We start from the raw sequence: 20942 nt of genomic DNA on the forward strand, positions 1-20942 counted from the left end.
TTTTTGTTATAATCAATTTATTGCGCCCATTGGCGTCAGACATTTGAGTACATGGTAACACAGTAATTTTTTTTTACATCTACATTGTAACTAAGTTATGCCAAAAGAATAAAAAAAATAAAGTATATACAAGTTTTGAGAGAGAGAGAGAGAGAGAGAGAGAGAGAGAGAGAGAGAGAGAGAGAGAGAGAGAGAGAGAGAGAGAGAGAGAGAGAGAGAGAGAGAGAGAGAGAGAGAGAGTAATCAGATTAGGAGTGTTGTAAGCTCGTGTTTGTGAAATGTAAATTTAAAGTCATTTAAACCTTGTAACTAAGCAACCACCTAACATGTTTGAAACACGTGAAAGATGTTGATTACAGTACTGTATATGGACTACAAGTCATCAAAATTTAAAATCTCCAATTACACAATGTAATTCTTTCATAGATTGGATAAATTGGCAACTTTTCTGCACTTCGATGCTTAATCACTGACTAACTAAAGTCATTCTGGATAACTAACAGCGAAGTTTGAACTTTGAACACGTACAATGTCTATTGGCTCAATTTGGCTGATTTACTGCCGTAAAACAGTCATTGGCTCATTGCTGTTTTAGGAACAGCTAAACCTGCACATCTTTTAGGAACAGTTAAACCTGCACATCTGACCTTTGACATTTCGCAATTAAGGTTGATATCCAGCTATAAAGATGGACAGTAAAATATCCCTTATGCGCGGTTTTCTTAATTTCAAATGGCTGACCGTCAAGTTCTTAACCCAGGGATGGGATTACTTCTTCCAGCTCGAAGGACTCACTCTTTTGCTCCTGTGTGGCATCTGTAAGTATTTCCGACCTCAGGTCAAAGGTCAAAGTGTTAAATCCGTTGTTCTTCGAAAGGAGGCGTAGTTATAGTGTTTTTTTAATATGTTCATTTAAGTATGATTATGATAATATTGGTAGTACGGTAGTCAGTTGGTATTATTATAGAAGTAATATGTTTTGACCAGGCTGACATGAGTCTTTTTATAGTTTATATATGACATATCTATTTTGACGTTGTTATTGTCTTAGAATGATATATTATCAATTTGTTCTCATCATATATTTATTTCCTTATTTCCTTTCCACTGTGGGCTAATTTTTCTCTGTTGGAGCCCTTGGGCTTATAGCATCTTGCTTTTCCAACTAGGGTTGTAGCTTGGCTAGTAATCATAATAATGATAATAATAACGTGAGTTCGTGGGAGGCTAAGAGAACCCATTTCTCCTGAACTTGACTGTGAATGGTGACCCAATACTTACACATGGGTAACATTAGTGTGCGTGAACGGTGCATAGGTAAACTTATACTGTGGGTGAATGTAATTCCTTAGGACAGGGTAAGCTATGAATACGGAAGTGGGGATGTATGTATGATAGCGGCCACCTGTATGTATGATGACGGCTGACTAAGAATATGTCTGTGTATAGGTGGTCGGAGCCTTTGTATATCAGCGGCCAGTTCCTCACATGTTCATTAAAAACGGACATCAACTAACCTAAACTTTCCCCCCTAACCTAACCTACAAGCCGTGTCCTTACCTATTACCTAATGGAGGAGCTAACGCCCCCCTACGACTCCCCTTGCACTGCCGTATTCTAAGTTAGTCATAATAATACATACAGGTGGCCGCTATCATACATGGCAAGGGACGTTAACCCCTCCGTTAGGTAAGTAGGGAAGGACACGGCTTGTAGGTAAGGTTTGGGGGGTGTAAGGACATCGCTCCCTCCGTCGTCCAGCATTCTCATCGAATTCTCCATTTCATTTAAATTCTCCTTTCGCCACACTGTGGTTAACTGTATATATTTGTTCCGCTCCCTCAGAGCTACAATTTCATGTATTTATCATTTCGCTACCTATTTCTATTGGCTTGTATTTCAAGTATTCATACGTGTAAAAAAACACACATTTTGTGGCAGTTGGTTCAAGCCAGATTGGCGCCAGCGCGCATGCTACATTGCCGTCCCCACCTTGTATTATATTCTCGCACCTGTTTGAATAAACCGTCAGTTGTTGTTGGTGATAGCTCGTCTCACTGTCCTTACAACTGGTGAGCCCGGAGTTGAAGTAGCATCAGCGGTTTTGGCTTTGCCCTTAACGGACTTATTACAGCCGTGCTACCTTATTTTACTCCGTTACCTTAGGCGTGAGCTTCGGCCTTTGGTGTTCCAACACCTCGGTGCATTTGTAAGGCAGTAGGATGAGCTTAACCGACATCTCAACTTCCCACCTCTTCGCCGACTCGTCGACTGACCACAATGGCGAATTCAACCCCCCCATCACTCCCAACGGCCTAGCCTCCACGCCCAAAGTCAAACTGCCGCCGTTTTCTCAACACAACACTGCTTCCGGGTTCCTTAGAACAGACGTACTCTTCCGAGTCGCTAGGCCGACATCGTTCTCACCTCCATCCCAGAGGAGGTATTCGACAAGATTTCCCCATGGCTCGACGCCCAGGCTGGCCAAGTTTCCTACGACGACCTGAGAACGAAACTAATCGGTATCTACTCGCTCCCCGTTTCAGCAAGGGCACAGAAAGTCCTGGATCTCGCCGGCAAACCCATGGGTGACACCTCTCCTGTCGAGGCGTGGAACGAGTTGACTGGCCTGCTATTGCTTTCCAAGACCGACAGCAATGGCTGATGGCGTGAGATTAGCCTATCTTGCGAGATTTTCCTTCGACGCCTGTTGGGAAGTTTACGTTAGTTGGCGTCCATTTTTAATGCACATGGGAGGAACTGGCCGCTAATATACAAAGGCTCCTGGTAGTGTAAGGCGGGGTAATATGGGACGTACCTCGCCAGGCGGGGTAATATGGGACGTACCTCGCCTGGTAGGTAAGGAAAAGGTTCCTAGTGTGGGTTAGGTGATTTTGTTTTCTCAGTATTACCTTGTCAAATGTGGTTTTACATTCTGGCTCAGCAAACGACAAATGCTCCGTTTACTGTGTGGTTGAGTGGCTGTATGATAGCCTACTGGTAAATATTTACTACAGCACGATACTCCTATTTAAGAAAATAAGAAGTGTTCGTAGTGTATTTATGGGTACTTTAAACTGTTCTGATAGAAATAATTGGGGGAACCCTATATTTGTTGAATTTTAGATGTTATAAAATAACAAAAGTTATGACTGAAATCTCATTGTAAAAGGGAAATAAACTCGAGAACACCACCTAACCTAAAGTTCTCCACTCTGTCTAACCTAGGAGCTTTATTTTTACCTACCAAGGAGGTGGCTAACCTCACTTATACTGCCCAAAACAGGGGCTTTAGGATAATCTTCTAGGTTAACCAGTCCATAAAACTTGAAAAACGCACATTTCAGTGTAACGATTCATTTTGACACGTAGTTTAAGGAAAGAACCATTGATCGCCGGCGTAGGGCTTCTGTTGCATTTATACGCTGTGACGTCACGAACATGGCAATGGCATTGTCAACGATTGAAATTAGCGCAGTCTACCAGTCTTTCAGCACAGAAAATGTAAAGTGTGGGAACGAAGGCTTGAGGGGTAACTACTGTACAATATTGGGAGCGAGACCAAAATACTGAAGGAAAGAAGAGTGAAGAAAAATTCTTCATACTTCATGTTGGCTTATCCTCATTCCTTTTGCCCTAAGTGCAGACAACACTCCTGCACTCAGGTGTTTTCCTGCGGAGAGTGACAGGAGTGGCCATCCTTCCATTGTGAGCAGTACAGCAAGGGACAGAAGTAGTAGTCTAAAAGGGATTCTTCTCTCTCGGGGTGCTCCTCGAGGTTGAAGAAGTCCTGACTTTTTACTATGGCGCCTCGTCTGCCCCCGCTAACTGCTGGCAGTAAGAGTAATGACTATTTGATCTTTGGACAACCCTCAGGTATGGAGGGCCCTAATGCTTCCCCTTGAGAAGTTGTAGTGCCTCCTGCCAAAAGGGACCTTATCTCATGTGATGCCATGAGTCAACTTTTGCCTTCCTTGGGGATCTTGGGTTCCCCCTCGATGGAACGGGTCCTTGAGATGCTGAAGTTTTGGACACAGTGGGAGCCCATATTTGCCTCTGCAGCGGTGGTCTCCCACAAGCCTCTTGAGTGTAGTTCCATCCAGAGTGTATCATGCCCGTTGCTGAAGCATCCTCCGCAACTTCTCGCCCACCTGAGGAAGTGCTGGTATGGCCTCCCCAGAGTCCCAACCAGGGTTGTGATCCCCTGGGTTTTCATGTCAGCTCATCTCTATTAGCCAGCTGAGTTTGCTTAGTGTGTTGGGTGCACTCAGCAACCTGATCTTGTTCAGCATGCTGAGTTCCCTCAGCAGGAGAAACGCATTTGCGCTGTTCCTCCACCCTACGAGGCAGGTCACCTTTCTCGCTGACATGTAAGGGCTTCTTCTCCTAAGTGGTCTCCCCTTCGAGTACCTCGTAAGCCGGCATTAGACTCTTCTATGCCTCGCTCTACCTCTTCGGAGCATCCAGATGGTGCAGCTCCTAACCTTTTGCAGTCACAGCCCCCAGGGCACAAGGAGTTTTGACTAGTCTCGTGTTGCATAACCCTTCGGGGTTATTGCTTGAGGCTTCTACTTTGTATGAGATAGAGCCTGCTTGTTCTGACGTTTTCCTCGGTTCCATCCGAGCACGTACCTTTTTCTGTAGGAGTACACAAGGCAGCTCATTAACCTCTTGCAGGTTCCCTGACGAATGTGTGCGCCCTTGTCCACAATTACAGCTCACGGATGAACAGGCCCTAATTGGCGATAGTCGTGTATCGGAGCGCATTCGCCAGTTGGGTGGGAGAGCTCCTGCTGATGAAGGTCTGCTCGCTAATGGCTGCGCTTTCTACCCCGGTAGCACGGACTCGTTCTTCCGTATGGTCGCCAAGAGAGGCAAGTGTTATCAGGGCGTTGACAAACCTTCACCTGTTGCGGTTTCTGTGGCCATCCCTTCGTTTGCAAAGGACACCCCATGGTTTAGAGAACTCATTGAGGCTGTGAAACAAGTGGTTAGTGGTTCCCTGGGAGTTTTGCTCTATAGATCGCCACCTCAATTATAAGGTGTTCCTACTCGCGTTGGCTTCGGCCAAGAGAGAGAGAATGAGGTTCATGGTCTATCCAACAACATTGTCCATTCAAGGGGAGGGGGGAAGTGACACTCGGCTTCGTCCCTGAGTTTATTGCTAAGACTCAAAATCTGGGAGTAGTGAATCTAAATTTGGGCCCTTTCGGATTGGAAGGTTTCATTTTGTAACTGATGATCCAGATCAGCTGTTACTTTGCCCAGTGAGGGGTTTGAGGTATCACCTTAAATGCACTGCAGCAGCTTGCCCCCGAGTGTCAGCACACTGTCAGCATGGGGAAGGTCAAGAGGAAGGTCACAAAGAACATCAGCTCAGCTTCGATTTGTAAGGTCATTAACCATGCAGTGAAACCCGACCCTCCTCCTGCTCGTTGACCTTGAGCTTATGATGTCAGGGGCATAAGTACGTCCCTGCCATTTAAACGTAACTACTCTTTGTCTTTGGTATTAAAATTGGTTGTGTGGCATTTTCAAACGACCTTCATCGCCCACTACCTGCAAGACGTGACCCATAGGAGAATGGAGGCGTTCTTCATTGGTCCTGTGGTGGCTGCACAACAAGTGGTTTAGAATGCTTCAGACTACTTGATGAACAAGTAGTAGATGGTCGAGGGCATAGGTTACCCGGGTTTAGGATGGGATGAATGTGTAAGAATAACTGTCTCTTTCTTTCTCTCATCTTCTCCTCTCCTGGGAACAGCACTATGGGTCCTCTGCACACTGTAGGAAACAACCATTTTCCTCGTGTAACCTAGTATAGACTTAATACTTGTCTACTTCCCCGATACTCTCTGTGAGGTGGGTATTGGGAAACGTCTATGTTTGAGACAGTATCAACTTAACTATGTAGCACGTAGTAATTTTACCTGGACTGTCACATTGCTAGTTTTCACATGCACACAGGTTGCTCAGGCTACTATCCGTGCATTGCACAAACTTGTAGCAAGGTGTCAGGGTTTTTCTCAGTCATGGGCCAAGCCCGTATGTGAAAATTCTGCACCAGTGGTCGGACTTCCACCCTCCTAATGGGTGAGTCATCCATAATAAACAGAGTAAGGTTTGTAGAGTGTTGGAACAAATGACAAATTTGAAAGTAATTTGTATTTTTCCTAACAATACAAACGTGTAGCTATTTATACAAATTGTCCTGCCATCACATGTCCCCAAGATTAAGTCCTGCTTGCAATCAAAAGGGGCCCGGATTTACTAGTGTGTGAGTTAGAGGGATAGCTGGCAACCCCCACTAACCTTCACTAACTCCCGCTAATTAGTGGGTTGGATAGTTGCTACCTCGCCTAAAGTCTTAATGGCTAGTCTTCCAGCTTCGCCAAAAGATAATCCCAAATAAATAGCTACAGGTTTGAATTGTTAGAAAAAATACAAATTACTTTCAAATTTGTCATTTTAATGTTGTTACTGTTCTTAAAATATTTTATAATGATGGTTCATTAATTCTCATATAGTTTTTCCTTATTTACTTTCCTCACTGGGGTATTTTCCTTTGTTAGAGCCCTTGGGCTTATAGCATCCTGCTTTTCCAAATATGGTTGTAGCTTAGCTAGTAATAACAACAGCAGCAACTACAACAATTAATAATAATAATAATAATAATAATAATGATAATAATAATAACTAATAATAACAACAATAATGATAAGAATAAGAATCAGAATTAGAATCAGATGAAAGGACGTATGTTTGTTCACATAGGAAATATACAAATTCCTTAAATTCTGTGATTGTGTGTATATGGTATAGCCTAAATGGTTGTTTGTGTATTATTTTGGCATTGTCAAATACAGAATTGATTTAGCCATCTTAGAGTGGAATTTAGTAATATTTTTGGTAATTGCATTGACTTGTATTTCAATAGTATTTCTCCACAAAATGGATACCAATATTATTATGATTTAGTGAAATTGTCTTGGAAGTACCATAGTAGATTATACAATAACTGCTTTCTTATACAGTAGTGCTTTATATAACTTCAAATATTTTTTTCTTTTAGCAAAACTCCTAAATGCTTCTGCTGAAGAAAGTCGCCAAGCTCATAGATAATACTTTTGCCACTTAAGCTATGTATTCGTTTTAGAATGCTTAGTCTTTTTGTTTACTAGGTTTGGAAAATACTTAGTAAATTTAAACATCTGTAGGAAGTTATTTACTAATGGATAATGACTGGGTTGGTACTAGAATGTAATTGTATTTATTGTACAGTTCATAAAACTGAACTTATTGTGTTCATTTATTTTATATTGTGTTCATTTATTTTACTGTTCTTTTTTCTTCAACGCAGTATGTTAATGCTTGAATAGTGTGTGAAATTTAAAGAAATAATTTGTTTTCTTTTACTGTATTTGCAGTTGGTATCATCGATTATGTTTGTGGTTCTGCGGTTCAATGTATGGCAGCACACGCCGCTCTTATTATATTGGTGCGTCGGTATATTGTGGGAGGTCTTTGCACTTCTACCAAACGGGTAGATGGACAAACAATTGTTATTACTGGATGTAATGTTGGCATAGGGAAGGAAACTGCTCGTGAGTTAAGTAAAAGAGGTAAGGTTCTTTCAAGGATTTTCTTCTCCTTTAACTAGAGATTACTTTTGAGGTAACAATGTCAATGTTTAGGTTTTCACCCACTGCATGCATAATTAAAATCACTATTGGTATGAAGGTAATTTGCTCTACACATATACAAACCATCCTACTTTAGTGGGAGTATGACTTCGGCAAACCTTGAACTCCCGTTAAAATTTAATGAGGTTGTTTTAACTTCTGGTGTTTGGTAGGGATGCCCCTGGCACCCATCAGACAGGAAGACTAGCACTTCTGATTACGGTCACAGTATGCACATACTCTTGCTGACTTGAGTTTTGGCTGTTATGATGTTTTGTATTATCATTTTAGAATAAGTGGATCAATTTGCAAACAAAAAGAGACACAGACTGACTGATACACATAGTACAGTATGTTCGGGTACAATAAACTGCCTAAAAACGTTGTGGGTTACACGGATTACAGTACCACCATAGAAGTCTACCATTGTACCTGGTATGATACATGAAGGTGGTTTTTTTGGTTCAATTATAGAATTGTGCAATATTAATTAGGACATTGGAACACATAATTTAATAAATTTTTGCAATTACACAAATTTTAAATCCCATATACTACTGGAGGAAACCTCTATTGACACAGTTACAGATTTAAATAAAGAATACACGTTTTGCTCCTTTTGTCGTCAGCACATATCATAGGAGCTTCCTTCCAGCCGGTAGTTCAGAAAAACACAGGTAGGTGATGCTTTTTTTACTTAGTTTTCAGTCGCCAGAAAGTACTAATGTACTAATGTACTCCCGGAATTGTCACCTGTCAGTTTTATTCTTTTGTTTTTTCTTCAAGATAATAGTTTGCAGTTCGTTGAGTGCAATGGATATTTACAGCATTCTTTTGCTTGAGGGTACACTTGGCTACACTATTCTTTCTTATTTCTCTTCCACTTGTTTTGTTGAAGTTTTTATAGTTTATATAGGAGATATTTATTTCAATGTTGTTACTCTTCTTAAAATATTTATTTTTAAATATTTAACTTAGTCGGTGAATATATAATAGCTGCAACTCTGTTGCTCGACAGACACATACAGTAAAAACTCGCCAGCGATCGCTATACAGGTTGCGGGTGTGCCCACCAGCGCCAACTGTCGGCCAGATACCACTCTCGATGTAAACAAAGACTCAATTTCTTCTCTGTCGACGTGTCGACAAGACGTACTTTACTCGCTGTTGAACCTGGAGTTTTTCCCATCATATTTGGTGAAGTACTTTAATTTGGTTTGAGCTTTCGCAGTACAGGTGTTTTTCTTCAAATAAATCCTTGAACTCTTTTTTGGATTGGATTAATTGTTGATGACTTAGATCGTTTTTTGGAATTTTCCCTTGACTAATTCAAAATGGCTGACCATTCACAAGTTCCCAAGTTCAGAAAATGTAATGCTAGGGACTGTCATAGGCGTCTTCCAAAGGCTTCTCTCGACCCTCACACTGTTTGTTCCAATTGTCGGGGTAAAACCTGTCAATTGGAAGATCGGTGTGAGGAATGCGTGGGCCTTTCGGAATTCGATTTTATCGAATTTGAGAAATATACACGCAGACTAGAGAGAGATAGGGTAAGGAGAAGTTCTTCTAGGTCGGTAGATTTTTCCTCTCCACATGCCCCTGAACCTAATCCTTCCCCTGTAGTGGTTCCTAACCCCCCTCCTAGCACTCAGGAACCGTCGATGGCAGACATGATGCGTGCTATTCATGCCTTGGGGGAGAGAGTTGAGTCTTTAGCAAGTGACCGAAATCAAGGAACTCGAGTGCCAAAGTGCCACGAAGGATAGTGTCAAAGTGCCTAGTGTTACGCAAAGTGTTGTGAACAGTGTTGCGCTCGAGGGTTCGTCTGTTCGTGCCTGTTGTCCTCCTAGTCCGGGACCTCTTGCAAGCTCCCAAGCCCAGGGGAGAAGCTATGTCGTACGACTCATGGGTTCGAGAGGCCTTGATCAGCGAACAGACGTTCCCTCTATGGTATCAGGCGTATCTCTCCAAGATCGCCCCTACCAACGTAAGACGAGAGAGCCCATTTTTACCTCGTCGTCCGAAGGTGTTTCTCGTAAGAAACCTTGGACAAAGGTCTCCAGGCCTTTAAAGCGTAAGTCGGTCCCTTCAGGACAAGTCCAACGTCCCGGTTGTAGCCACTGGGACAGTTCGGACTCGTTGCCGTCATCTGATGACTGCTCGCCGCCTAAGAGAGGCAAAGTTGTGCCGTCTCATTCGCTAGCCCCGTCTGTTACCGCACCTGCTTCCGTAGACCCTAAATGGGAGTTACTGCAAGACATGCAGTCCAAGCTTGCGTCCTTGATGGAGGACTACAATGCTGAGAAGGTTTCCGCCGAACCTACTGGCCATCAGCCATCCAAACGGTCTGTTGTGCGTCCTGTTGACGTTGATGTAGCTTTCTCGCGTCAACCAGTTGGGGTAGTACCTCCACCGTTGCGACCCAGTGTGGATTACCAGCTGCACGTTGACGTTAGGCAACGCACTGATGTGATTGGTGACGTTCAGGACGTTCACCAACCATCAGAGTTGACTTGTTTTTGTTTTGACGCGGTGCGTCAACCTCCGCAACCCGGTATGGTGTTGACTGCACAACCCAGACGGTCTAAACAGTCTCGGGTGGACGCTGTGCGTCCTCGCGCACCTGTTGTTGTTGACAGTTCCCAGGCTGTTCGGCAGTTCCAGGACGCTCCGTCCGGCTCCGTCACGTATGCACCAGTGCGACCGGACTCTGCGAGTCAAACGTTGCCTACTCCGTTGCCGTTTTCTCATCAGTTATCGGATGAGGAACAGTCAGATGAGGACGTTGCTGAACCACAGCATGAGGATCAACCCTCAGAACTAGATGAGCCTAAAGCAGTTCAACCATCCTTGGACTTTAGAAAAGTCATGGCGGTTTTTAAAGAGTTGTTCCCTGACCACTTTATTTCTGTGGCTCCTCGTTCTCCGCCGTCAGAGTTTGTCTTAGGCGTTCCTGCTACCATGCCTGCCTTTACTAAACTCGTTCTCTCTCGCTCATCCAAGAGAGCTTTACGGATGTTGGGCGATTGGTTAGAGACCAAGAGGAGTTTAGGGAAGACAGCATTTGCCTTCCCCCCTTCTAAACTCTCATCTAGATCGAGCGTCTGGTATGCCACGGGAGAAGTTCTCGGCTTGGGAGTTCCTGCCTCTGCCCAGGGCGACTTCTCAAGTCTTGTAGACTCTCCCCGCCGCCTTGCCATGAGACGCTCAAAGATTTGTTGGTCACCCTCGGACCTGGACCACCTTCTTAAAGGTATATTTAGGGCGCTCGAAGTCTTTAACTTCCTAGACTGGTGTTTAGGAGCCCTGAGTAGGAAAATCTCTTCTGCTGATAAGGATGTTTCCTTACTCATTATGTCCTGCATGGACAAGGCCGTCCGTGATGGGTCCAACGAACTTGCCGCTTCATTCACGTCCGGAGTCCTGAAGAAACGAGAGTCTCTATGCTCTTTCCTGTCTGCTGGAGTGACGCCATGCCAAAGATCTGAGTTACTCTTTGCGCCCTTGTCCAAGTGCCTGTTTCCTGAAGTCTTGGTTAAGGAAATTGCCTTGTCTTTAGTGCAGAAGGACACCCACGATCTAGTTGCGTCCTCGGCTCGCAAAGCTCCCCCTTTGCCTGCATTGTCTGCTAGACCTAGGATAGACACTCCAGCGTCTCGGTTTATCCCGCCCTTTAGTGGCAGAGCCTCCAGCAGGGGAGGTGCTCGTGCCGAAGGGAAGAGAGGGAAGAGAAAAGGATCCAAGTCCTCTAAGGGCAGTGTCTGACTGCCCGCAACTTCAGACAGCAGTAGGTGCCAGACTCAAGAACTTCTGGCAAGCCTGGGAGAAGAGAGGCGCAGATCAACAATCTGTGAGGTTGCTCAGAGAGGGGTACAAAATCCCTTTTGTACGCAGACCCCCTCTAGCGACGTCCCCCATCGATCTCTCTCCCAGGTACAGAGAGGAAGAAAAGAGACAAGCCCTGAAACTGGAAGTGTCTCTTTTGCTAGAGAAGGGAGCGGTGGTCAAAGTCTCGGACCTTCAATCACCGGGGTTTTACAACCGTCTCTTCCTAGTATCAAAGAAGACAGGAGGTTGGAGACCGGTGCTAGACGTCAGTGCTTTGAATGTCTTTGTCACAAAGACGAAGTTTACCATGGAGACCACAAAGTCAGTCCTAGCAGCGGTCAGGAAGGAAGACTGGATGGTCTCTCTAGACCTAAGGGACGCCTACTTCCACATCCCCATTCACTCAGACTCCCAACCCTTTCTGAGATTCGTCTTCGAAGATGTGGTGTACCAGTTTCGGGCCCTGTGCTTTGGCCTAAGCACAGCTCCTCTCGTGTTTACGAGGCTTATGAGGAATGTGGCGAAATTCCTCCACTTATCGGACATCCGAGCCTCCCTTTATTTGGACGACTGGCTTCTCAGAGCCTCTTCCAGTCGTCGCTGTCTGAAGGATCTCAATTGGACTCTAGATCTGACCAAGGAATTGGGACTCCTAGTCAATTTGGAAAAGTCACAGCTGGTCCCATCCCAAACTATTCTGTATTTAGGGATGGAGATTCACAGTCAAGTTTTTCGGGCTTTTCCGTCGGCCCCCCGAATAGATCAAGCCCTGCTCTCCATCCAGAAGATGCTGAAGAAAGAACGCTGCTCAGTCAGGCTGTGGATGAGTCTGGTAGGGACGCTGTCATCCCTGGAGCAATTTGTCTCGCTAGGAAGGCTACACCTCCGTCCTCTTCAATTCCATCTGGCTTTTCACTGGAAAAAGGACAAGACGCTAGAGGCGGTCTCGATCCCGATTTCCGAAAAGATAAAGTCTTGTCTGACTTGGTGGAAGGACAATATCAGCCTACGAGAGGGTCTTCCCCTGGCAGTTCAGATACCCAACCACGTTCTCTTCTCGGACGCATCGGACTTGGGCTGGGGCGCGACGCTGGACGGTCGGGAATGCTCAGGTCTGTGGAACTCGAGTCAGAGGAGCATGCATATCAACAGCAAGGAGCTTTTGGCGGTTCATCTGGCCTTGATAAGCTTCGAGAATCTCCTTCGAGGCAAAGTGGTGGAGGTAAACTCTGACAACACCACGGCCTTGGCGTACATTTCCAAACAGGGAGGTACCCACTCACTGACGTTGTACGAGATCGCAAGGGACCTGCTCATCTGGTCAAAAGATCGAGGCATCTCCCTAGTAACGAGGTTCATCCAGGGCGACTTGAACGTCCTAGCAGATTGTCTCAGTCGGAAAGGTCAAGTAATTCCAACCGAATGGACCCTCCACAAGGATGTGTGCAAGAGACTTTGGGCGACTTGGGGCCAACCAACCATAGATCTCTTTGCAACCTCGCTGACCAAGAGGCTTCCAATCTATTGCTCTCCAGTCCCGGACCCAGCAGCAATACATATAGATGCCTTCCTCCTAGATTGGTCACATCTGGATCTTTACGCATTCCCACCATTCAAGATTGTCAACAAGGTACTGCAGAAATTCGCCTCTCACGAAGGGACAAGGTTGACGTTAGTTGCTCCCCTCTGGCCCGCGAGAGAATGGTTCACCGAGGTACTTCGATGGCTAGTAGACGTTCCCAGAAGTCTTCCTCTAAGAGTAGACCTTCTACGTCAGCCACACGTAAAGAAGGTGCACCAAAGCCTCCACGCTCTTCGTCTGACTGCCTTCAGACTATCGAAAGACTCTCGAGAGCTAGAGGCTTTTCGAAGGAGGCAGCCAGTGCGATTGCTAGAGCAAGGAGAGCGTCTACCATTAGAGTCTACCAATCGAAGTGGGAAGTCTTCCGAGACTGGTGCAAATCAGTCTCCGTATCCTCGACCAGTACCTCTGTAGCCCAAATAGCTGATTTTCTCTTATACCTGAGAAAAGGACGATCCCTTTCAGCTCCCACTATCAAGGGCTACAGAAGCATGTTGGCCTCGGTCTTCCGGCATAGAGGCTTAGATCTTTCCATCAATAAAGATCTGCAAGACCTCCTTAAGTCTTTCGAGACCTCTAAGGAGCGTCGTTTGGCTACTCCTGGGTGGAATTTAGACGTGGTCCTAAGATTCCTCATGTCAGACAGGTTTGAGCCTTTACAGTCAGCCTCCCTGAAAGATCTCACTTTAAAGACTCTTTTCCTGGTATGCTTAGCCTCGGCTAAAAGAGTCAGTGAGATTCATGCCTTCAGCAAGAACATCGGGTTTTCGTCAGAAAAAGCTACTTGTTCTCTGCAACTTGGTTTCCTAGCCAAAAATGAGCTACCTTCTCGTCCTTGGCCTAAATCTTTCGATATTCCTAGCTTATCGGAGATCGTAGGCAACGAACTAGAAAGAGTCTTATGCCCTGTTAGAGCTCTTAAGTTCTACTTAGCTCGTACTAAACCTTTACGAGGCCAATCTGAAGCTTTATGGTGTTCGGTTAAGAAACCATCCTTGCCTATGTCAAAGAATGCTTTGTCATATTTTATCAGATTGTTAATACGAGAAGCTCATTCACACTTGAGTGAGGAAGACCGATCTTTGCTTAAGGTTAAGACGCACGAGGTTAGAGCTGTAGCAACTTCCGTGGCCTTTAAGCAAAATAGATCTCTGCAAAGTATCATGGACGCAACCTATTGGAGAAGCAAGTCATTGTTCGCGTCATTTTACTTGAAAGATGTCCAGTCTCTTTACGAGAACTGCTACACACTGGGACCATTCGTAGCAGCGAGTGCAGTAGTGGGTGAGGGCTCAACCACTACAATTCCCCAATTCCATATCCTTTTAATCTGTCTCTTGAAATGTTTTAATGTTGTTTTTTATGGGTTGTCCGGAAGGCTAAGAAGCCTTTCGCATCCTGGTTGATTTGGCGGGTGGTCAAAGTCATTTCTTGAGAGTGCCCAGATTAGGGGTTTGATGAGGTCCTGTTGTATGGGTTGCAGCCCTTGATACTTCAGCTCCTGGGGGTCTGTCAGCATCCTAAGAGGATCGCTGGGCTCCGTAAGGAAGACGTACTTACAAGGCAGAGTAATCGTCTAAGTCGACTTCCTTACCAGGTACCTATTTATTTTGGTTTTGTTATATTGATAACTGTCAAAATGAAATAAAAAAACTCTTAGCTTGTACGATGTAAACATATTTAACTCTGGTCTCTACCCACCTCCTTGGGTGTGAATCAGCTATTATATATTCACCGGCTAAGTTAAATATTTAAAAATGATATTTTAATTATAAAATAAATTTTTGAATATACTTACCCGGTGAATATATAAATTAAACGACCCTCCCTTCCTCCCCAATAGAGACGCAGTGGGATGAGAAGAAATTGAGTCTTTGTTTACATCGAGAGTGGTATCTGGCCGACAGTTGGCGCTGGTGGGCACACCCGCAACCTGTATAGCGATCGCTGGCGAGTTTTTACTGTATGTGTCTGTCGAGCAACAGAGTTGCAGCTATTATATATTCACCGGGTAAGTATATTCAATTTATTTTATAATTAAAATATAATTTTTCCTTGTTTCCTTTCCTCACTGGGCTATTTTCCCTGTTGGAGCCCCTGGGCTTATAGCATTCTGCTTTTCCAACTAGCATTGTAGCTTAGCAACTACTACTACTACTATTTCCTGACTCTACCAACCCGCAAGTCTTAGGCATAATGATCTTACTGATTTCAGGGTGGGGGGGAACCTTGCCTTCTGCTGGTAGATATAACTACCTTATTAAATATTAATGGCTGTTCCAGTTTAGCTGAAGTTTTGCTCCTATTAAAAAGACTTGCTTTTTTAATAATACTGTAGAAAGTTGAACTTAAAATTTGAGATACTGTATTGGTTATCAAGTGATAGACCAGTTAAGGTTTTTTTTATATATTTTGTCAAGTTTATAACATAAGAATTAAAGAAGCTTTTAATTATGTGACTGTGTAATTGTGGTGTTTCTTGACAATTATACTTACTTCCCTTTATTGTTGTAATTTTTTTCCTCTTCATGCAATGTAGGAGCAAAGATAATCATGGCTTGTCGAGACACGAGGAAAGCTGAAAAAGCAGCAGCAGAAATACAAAAGGAAACCGGACATGAGCTTGTAGTCATGAAATTAGACCTGGCATCCCTGGCATCAGTGAGAGCCTTTGCTGAGGAACTCAAGGCCAAAGAGAAAAAGATACACATGCTCATCAATAATGCTGGTAAGTGGATTTAACAGAATAATTTTTTTGCAGTACTGAAATCAGTTGTGGTTCATTTTATATTCCAAGCGGAAATACATTTTTATCGCTCTTGTTTTATGTAAATTGTTGGATGTTTCTAGGATAGCTTAAGTTTCCCCCTGAAATATAAGTTTCAGTATATTTGAATAATTAAAAGATACTGATTTTAATAATAAAATTTCTCATTTCCTTACTGCCCTGATGTTCATATTGCTGCTCCAGAAGCTTGATTTATCGATGTTTATTGCTAAAATAAAAAAATCCCATTTTCTTTTTTTCAATATACACATGCTGCTGGTGAAGTAATGGCACACACTAGTGGTTAATGTTGAGTGCCTTTGATATATCAGTTTTGAAGTCAAACTATTCCCTGTTCTCTTGATATAAATCAGTGAGAGAGGATGGTGGGCATGTATATGAACATCAGGTAGGTTTTGTATAGAAATAACAAATTTTGCTATAAAAATTCTATTTTGATGAAGCTCCTATGATGTTCCTATTGCTGACTTCCACACTGGTGGAGGGATGCCAGTGAAGGAAAGAAATAGGTACCATAAATTATTTGATAAAAAATTAGAGTAAAATAACTTGAATATAGACTCAACTACAAACCATCCTTGAAATGAGGGATTCTTGGTTGTTTTTCTTTATTAATTGAACTCCAAAAGTTAAAAACCCAACAGCCACTACAGGACTTAGAGCCTAGCAGTCTCAATAAGGAAACCAGGCTTCTCCAAGCTGATTTACAGTGAACAGTAACATGGCACCACATTGAGTGGCCTCTAAAACACTTTCCGAATTAAGATTTCTGCACAGATTAGGAGTAGTTGTTTTGCTTCTAGTATCCTGAAGCTTAACCTTCACAGCTTTTGATCCAATTCTTTGAGAGTCTGGTCATAAACTTTTAACTAGAAATGGCATGCATTTTGTACAGAGGACAATTTGGAATCCTAATCCCCCAAAACAAAATAGGTGTCCATAGTTGTCCAAAATTTGCTGAATGGTTCTACTAGACCAAGAAAGCTCTTTTCCGACATTACTTGCCCTAATCTTAAAAAAAAATTTTTTGCTCTTAAGGAAGGCAGAAGAGACAATCAATTTATGGCCAAAATAAATCTAATAACTGAGAACCTTCTATGCTAAAAACCTGACATACATTTTTTACAAAATTTGTGACCGATAGATCCAATCCAGATGCTTGAGTAGAGAGTCAAGTATTCATCTATATCAACGAAGGCTGAGATTGATTATAGAGCTTGGAAAATTGTTTACATGTTCTTCCAGTTTTTTAGGTAGTCTCTGAGCAATTTCATTTACATTTTCATGAACAGTAAAATGTATATTGTACAGTACAGTAATAATATATCAGTCATATTCTACCTAATGTCATTTGTAACAGCTATGGTAAATGCTTACTATCGTACAAAAGTTGAAGTGCAAGTGAAAGAACTGATATCGGAATCGGTTGTTCATAACAAAGCTGCTGATCTTTATTTGGTAGTTATTGCCTTATGCGTTACTAACTATACTTCAATTACAGGGTATTCTCTTTTGCTTTTTTGACTTATTGAACCAAAAGTTGGGATAAAACATTGGGGGAAAGTGGTTATTATAATTTGGTGTTAAAAATTATCTCACCTCATACAGAAGATATATGATTAAATTTAATATAAGGGAAAATTGGGGGCTGTACAATACTGTATGTGAGATTGCAAGTGTTGTTATGATTATTACTATTACTTGTTAAGCAACAACCCTAGTTGGAAAAGCAGGATGCTATAAGCCCAAAGGCTCCAACAGGGAAAATAGCCCAATGAGGAAAGGAAATAAGGAAAAATTACAAGAGAAGTTTAAGAACAATAACATTAAGATAAGTCTTTCATATATAAATTATAAAAACTTGAAAGTTACAAGAGGATAAAAACTTCAAAATAACAAGAGGAAGCGAAACAAGGTATAATAGGGTGCCCGAGTGTATCCTTAAGCAATAGATTTCTAACCCACTACAGTGGAAGACCATGGTACAAAGGCTATGGCACCATGTAAAATTAGAGAACTAGGGTTTGATTTTGGAGTATCCTCCTAGAAGAGCTACTTACCATAGCTAGAGTGTCTCTTCTACCCTTACCAAGAGGAAAGTAGTCACTGAAGAATCACAGTGTCGTAGTTAACTTTTTGAGACAAGAATTGTTTGGTCATTTCAGTCTTGTCAAGTGTATGAGGAAAGAGGAGAATTTTGAATATTTAACTTAGCCGGTGAATATATAATAGCTGCTGCTCCAGCGGCTCGACAGAAAACACACACAAAAACTCGCGAGCGATCGCTATGAAGGTTGCGGGTGTGCCCACCAGCGCCAACTATCGGCCAGATACCCCATATACATGTAAACAGACCCAATTTTTTCTCTGTCGGCCTTAACGACAAGACGTATCAATACTCGCTGTATAACCTGGAGTTTTCTCAACATATTTGGTGAAGTACTTCCTTTTGGTTTGAGCTTTCGCAGTGCAGGTGTTTTATCTTCAACTTAAATCTTGAACTCGTTTTTGGATAGATTTAATTTTTGATGACTTTGGATTGTTTTTTGGACTTTCTTTGACTTTTAAATGGCCGACCCTTCCCTTAGTACGGAAGTGTGTTTTAGGCTTTTAGCAATTATCTTATCACGTTATAAATTAATTATAGATTTTCCTCTATATATTTTATATCTCAACCGCCTTTATTAGGCCTCTTCGATTAGCTTTCCATTTATAATAAACATCAAGATAAATTTTAATGATTTGTTTATATGCGACCTTTCCTGAGAGTAGGCGGTCCTAACTTGGAAACCGAAGTTAAACAACGTTGAGCCCTTTCAATCGTAAATAACTTTTACAGAGCAAATGATTTAAAACTTATTAAATGAATATTTTTTAGTAAATATTTTATGAAAGATTTTCTTTGAATAGTCTTCGTACTGTTTCAAAGATGAACTAACGTTTAGTTTATTTATGCTACGCAGTTTGCGCTCTATCGTTACGATAGAGAGAGAGAGTATCACGGTTTCACTTTGCAGAAAGAGTAAATCGATTCTTACGTTTTGTTCATTCTTCTTTCAAAGCTTAAATGTTTTAAATACTATTTTAAAGGAACTTTTTAATTGAAAAACCTTTCAGTTTTTTCCTTTGGTCAAATAACCTGTTTATTGACGAAAGGTAAGTGGGCTCTTCTCTTCGGTGCGAAATCAAGAGAGAGAGAGAGAGAGAGAGATAGAGACGGAGAGAGAGAGAGGAGAGAGAACGTTCCGATCTTTATTCTCGTCCCAAGCGAGTAACGTTGGTCTCGAGTCAGTTTTTTACTCTCGTCCCTAGTCTCTGTACGGGGAGAAAGGATAAAACGTTTTTAGTTTTTATTATCGTCCCAAGGCACTGTACGGTGAGAGATTGAAAACGTAGTTTTGAATGAACTAGTGTTTAGTCTCCTTCCCAGCCACTGATCTTTTTATCTTAAAATATGTTTACTGTTTTTTGCTTGTATTAATGTGCTTACATTATACGACTGATTTCGCAATTATAACCTTTTGATGAGGGTAGAATTGCGTGCTTCAGGTAGAAATCAGTTTTATTCATACCTAATGTGAATTGTTAAAAAATTCGATTTCAGTGAAATAAGTGCAAAACAGAAAATCGTAGTGATAAAGTGATAATTGCGCAAAGTGTTATCAGTGTTGCGACCGAGGGTTCGTCTGTTTGTGCCTGTCGTTCGCCTAGTCCGAGACCTCTTGCAAGCTCCCAAGCCCAGGGGAGAAGTAATGTCGTACGACTTATGGGTTCGAGAGGACTTGATCAGCGAACAGACGTTCCCTCTATGGTTTCAGGCGTGTCTCATCAACACCGCCCCTACCATAAGACGAGCGAGACGATTTTCTCCTCGTCATCCGAAGGCTTTTCGCATAAGAAACCGTGGAACAAGGTTTCAAGGCCCTTTAAGCGAAAGTCAGTCCTTTCAGGACAGGTCCAGCGTCCTGGTTTTAACTATTAGGACAGCTCTGACCCTATGCAGTCATCGGAAGACTGCTTGCCACCTAAACAAAAGCGTAACACAGGCTCCGAGAGTCTTTTTGTAGGCAAGGTTTTGCAGTCACAGACGTTACCCTCGTCTCTTACCGGAACCATTCCCGTTGATCCTAAATGGGTTGTACGGCAAGACATGCAGAATAAGCTTGCCTCTCTTATGGAGGACTATTCTGCTGAGCAGGTTCACGATGATCCTCGCCGCTTAGCTGATCGAGATCCTGGCCGTCAGCCGCCCAAACGAACCTTTGCTCGTCACGTTGACGTTACAAAGTCACGTCAGTCACGTTTTGTAGAGCCTCACTCGATGCAGTCCAGTGTTGACTTTCAGCCGCTTGTGGACGTTCAGCCGCTGCCGCATGCTCTTGTTGACGTTCAGGACGTTCGCCAACCAGCGAAGTTAACTTGTTTTGACGTTGAGCGTCAAGCACCGCAGTCAAGAGTTGTTTTGACTGCTCAGTCTAGGCAGTCAAGGCAGTCTCGAGTTGACGTCGTGCGTCCTCCCGCACCTGTTGGTTGTTGCTGGTCAGTCCTTTAAGCAGTTACATGACATAGCGTCCTTGACTGCTACTGTTGCTCCTTTGCGTGTGGACTCTGTTTGTCAAGCATTGCCACCACGGCAGGTCTCTCCCTTGCTTGAGACTCGGCTATTGTCGGACAAGGTTCCTTCAGATGAGGAAGTTGCTGTTCCCCCTCCTACTGATATTCCCTTGAGGACTCTGTCAGACGGAGAGGAGCCTAAAGCTGCTCAGCCCTCTATGGACTTTAAATAAATCATGCTGATTTTTAAGGATCTTTGTCCGGATCTTTTTGTAACTGCTGCTCCTCGTTCGCCTAAACGTCAGAGTTTACACTAGGCCTAGCTACTTCGAAGCCGTTGTTTTATAAGCTAGTGCTCTCTCGCTCTTCTAAGAGAGCTTTACGTTTGCTAGGCGACTGGTTTATCACCAGGAGGAGTTTGGGGGAGACAGCCTTTGCTTTCCCTACTTTTAAGCTGGCTTATAGAGCGATAGTCTGATATGACACGGGAGAAGTTCTCGGCTTGGGA

At 43.0% G+C, this 20942-nt stretch overlaps 1 protein-coding gene across 1 annotated transcript in view; it reads left to right on the forward strand.

Moving 5' to 3' along the window:
- The first annotated feature begins 525 nt into the window (after positions 1 to 525).
- Positions 526 to 20942, forward strand: part of LOC137651319 (retinol dehydrogenase 12-like) — a 67242-nt gene continuing 46825 nt past the window's right edge. Inside the window, exons 1-3 of the mRNA XM_068384594.1 lie at positions 526 to 818; positions 7428 to 7622; positions 15632 to 15820. Coding sequence (XP_068240695.1) covers positions 689 to 818; positions 7428 to 7622; positions 15632 to 15820 — 514 coding nt within the window. The 5' untranslated portion in view covers positions 526 to 688. The remainder of the gene's footprint in view (positions 819 to 7427; positions 7623 to 15631; positions 15821 to 20942) is intronic.

This window comes from Palaemon carinicauda, chromosome 12 (genome assembly GCF_036898095.1).
Source record: "Palaemon carinicauda isolate YSFRI2023 chromosome 12, ASM3689809v2, whole genome shotgun sequence".
In the NCBI taxonomy this organism is placed as follows: Eukaryota; Metazoa; Arthropoda; class Malacostraca; order Decapoda; family Palaemonidae; genus Palaemon; species Palaemon carinicauda.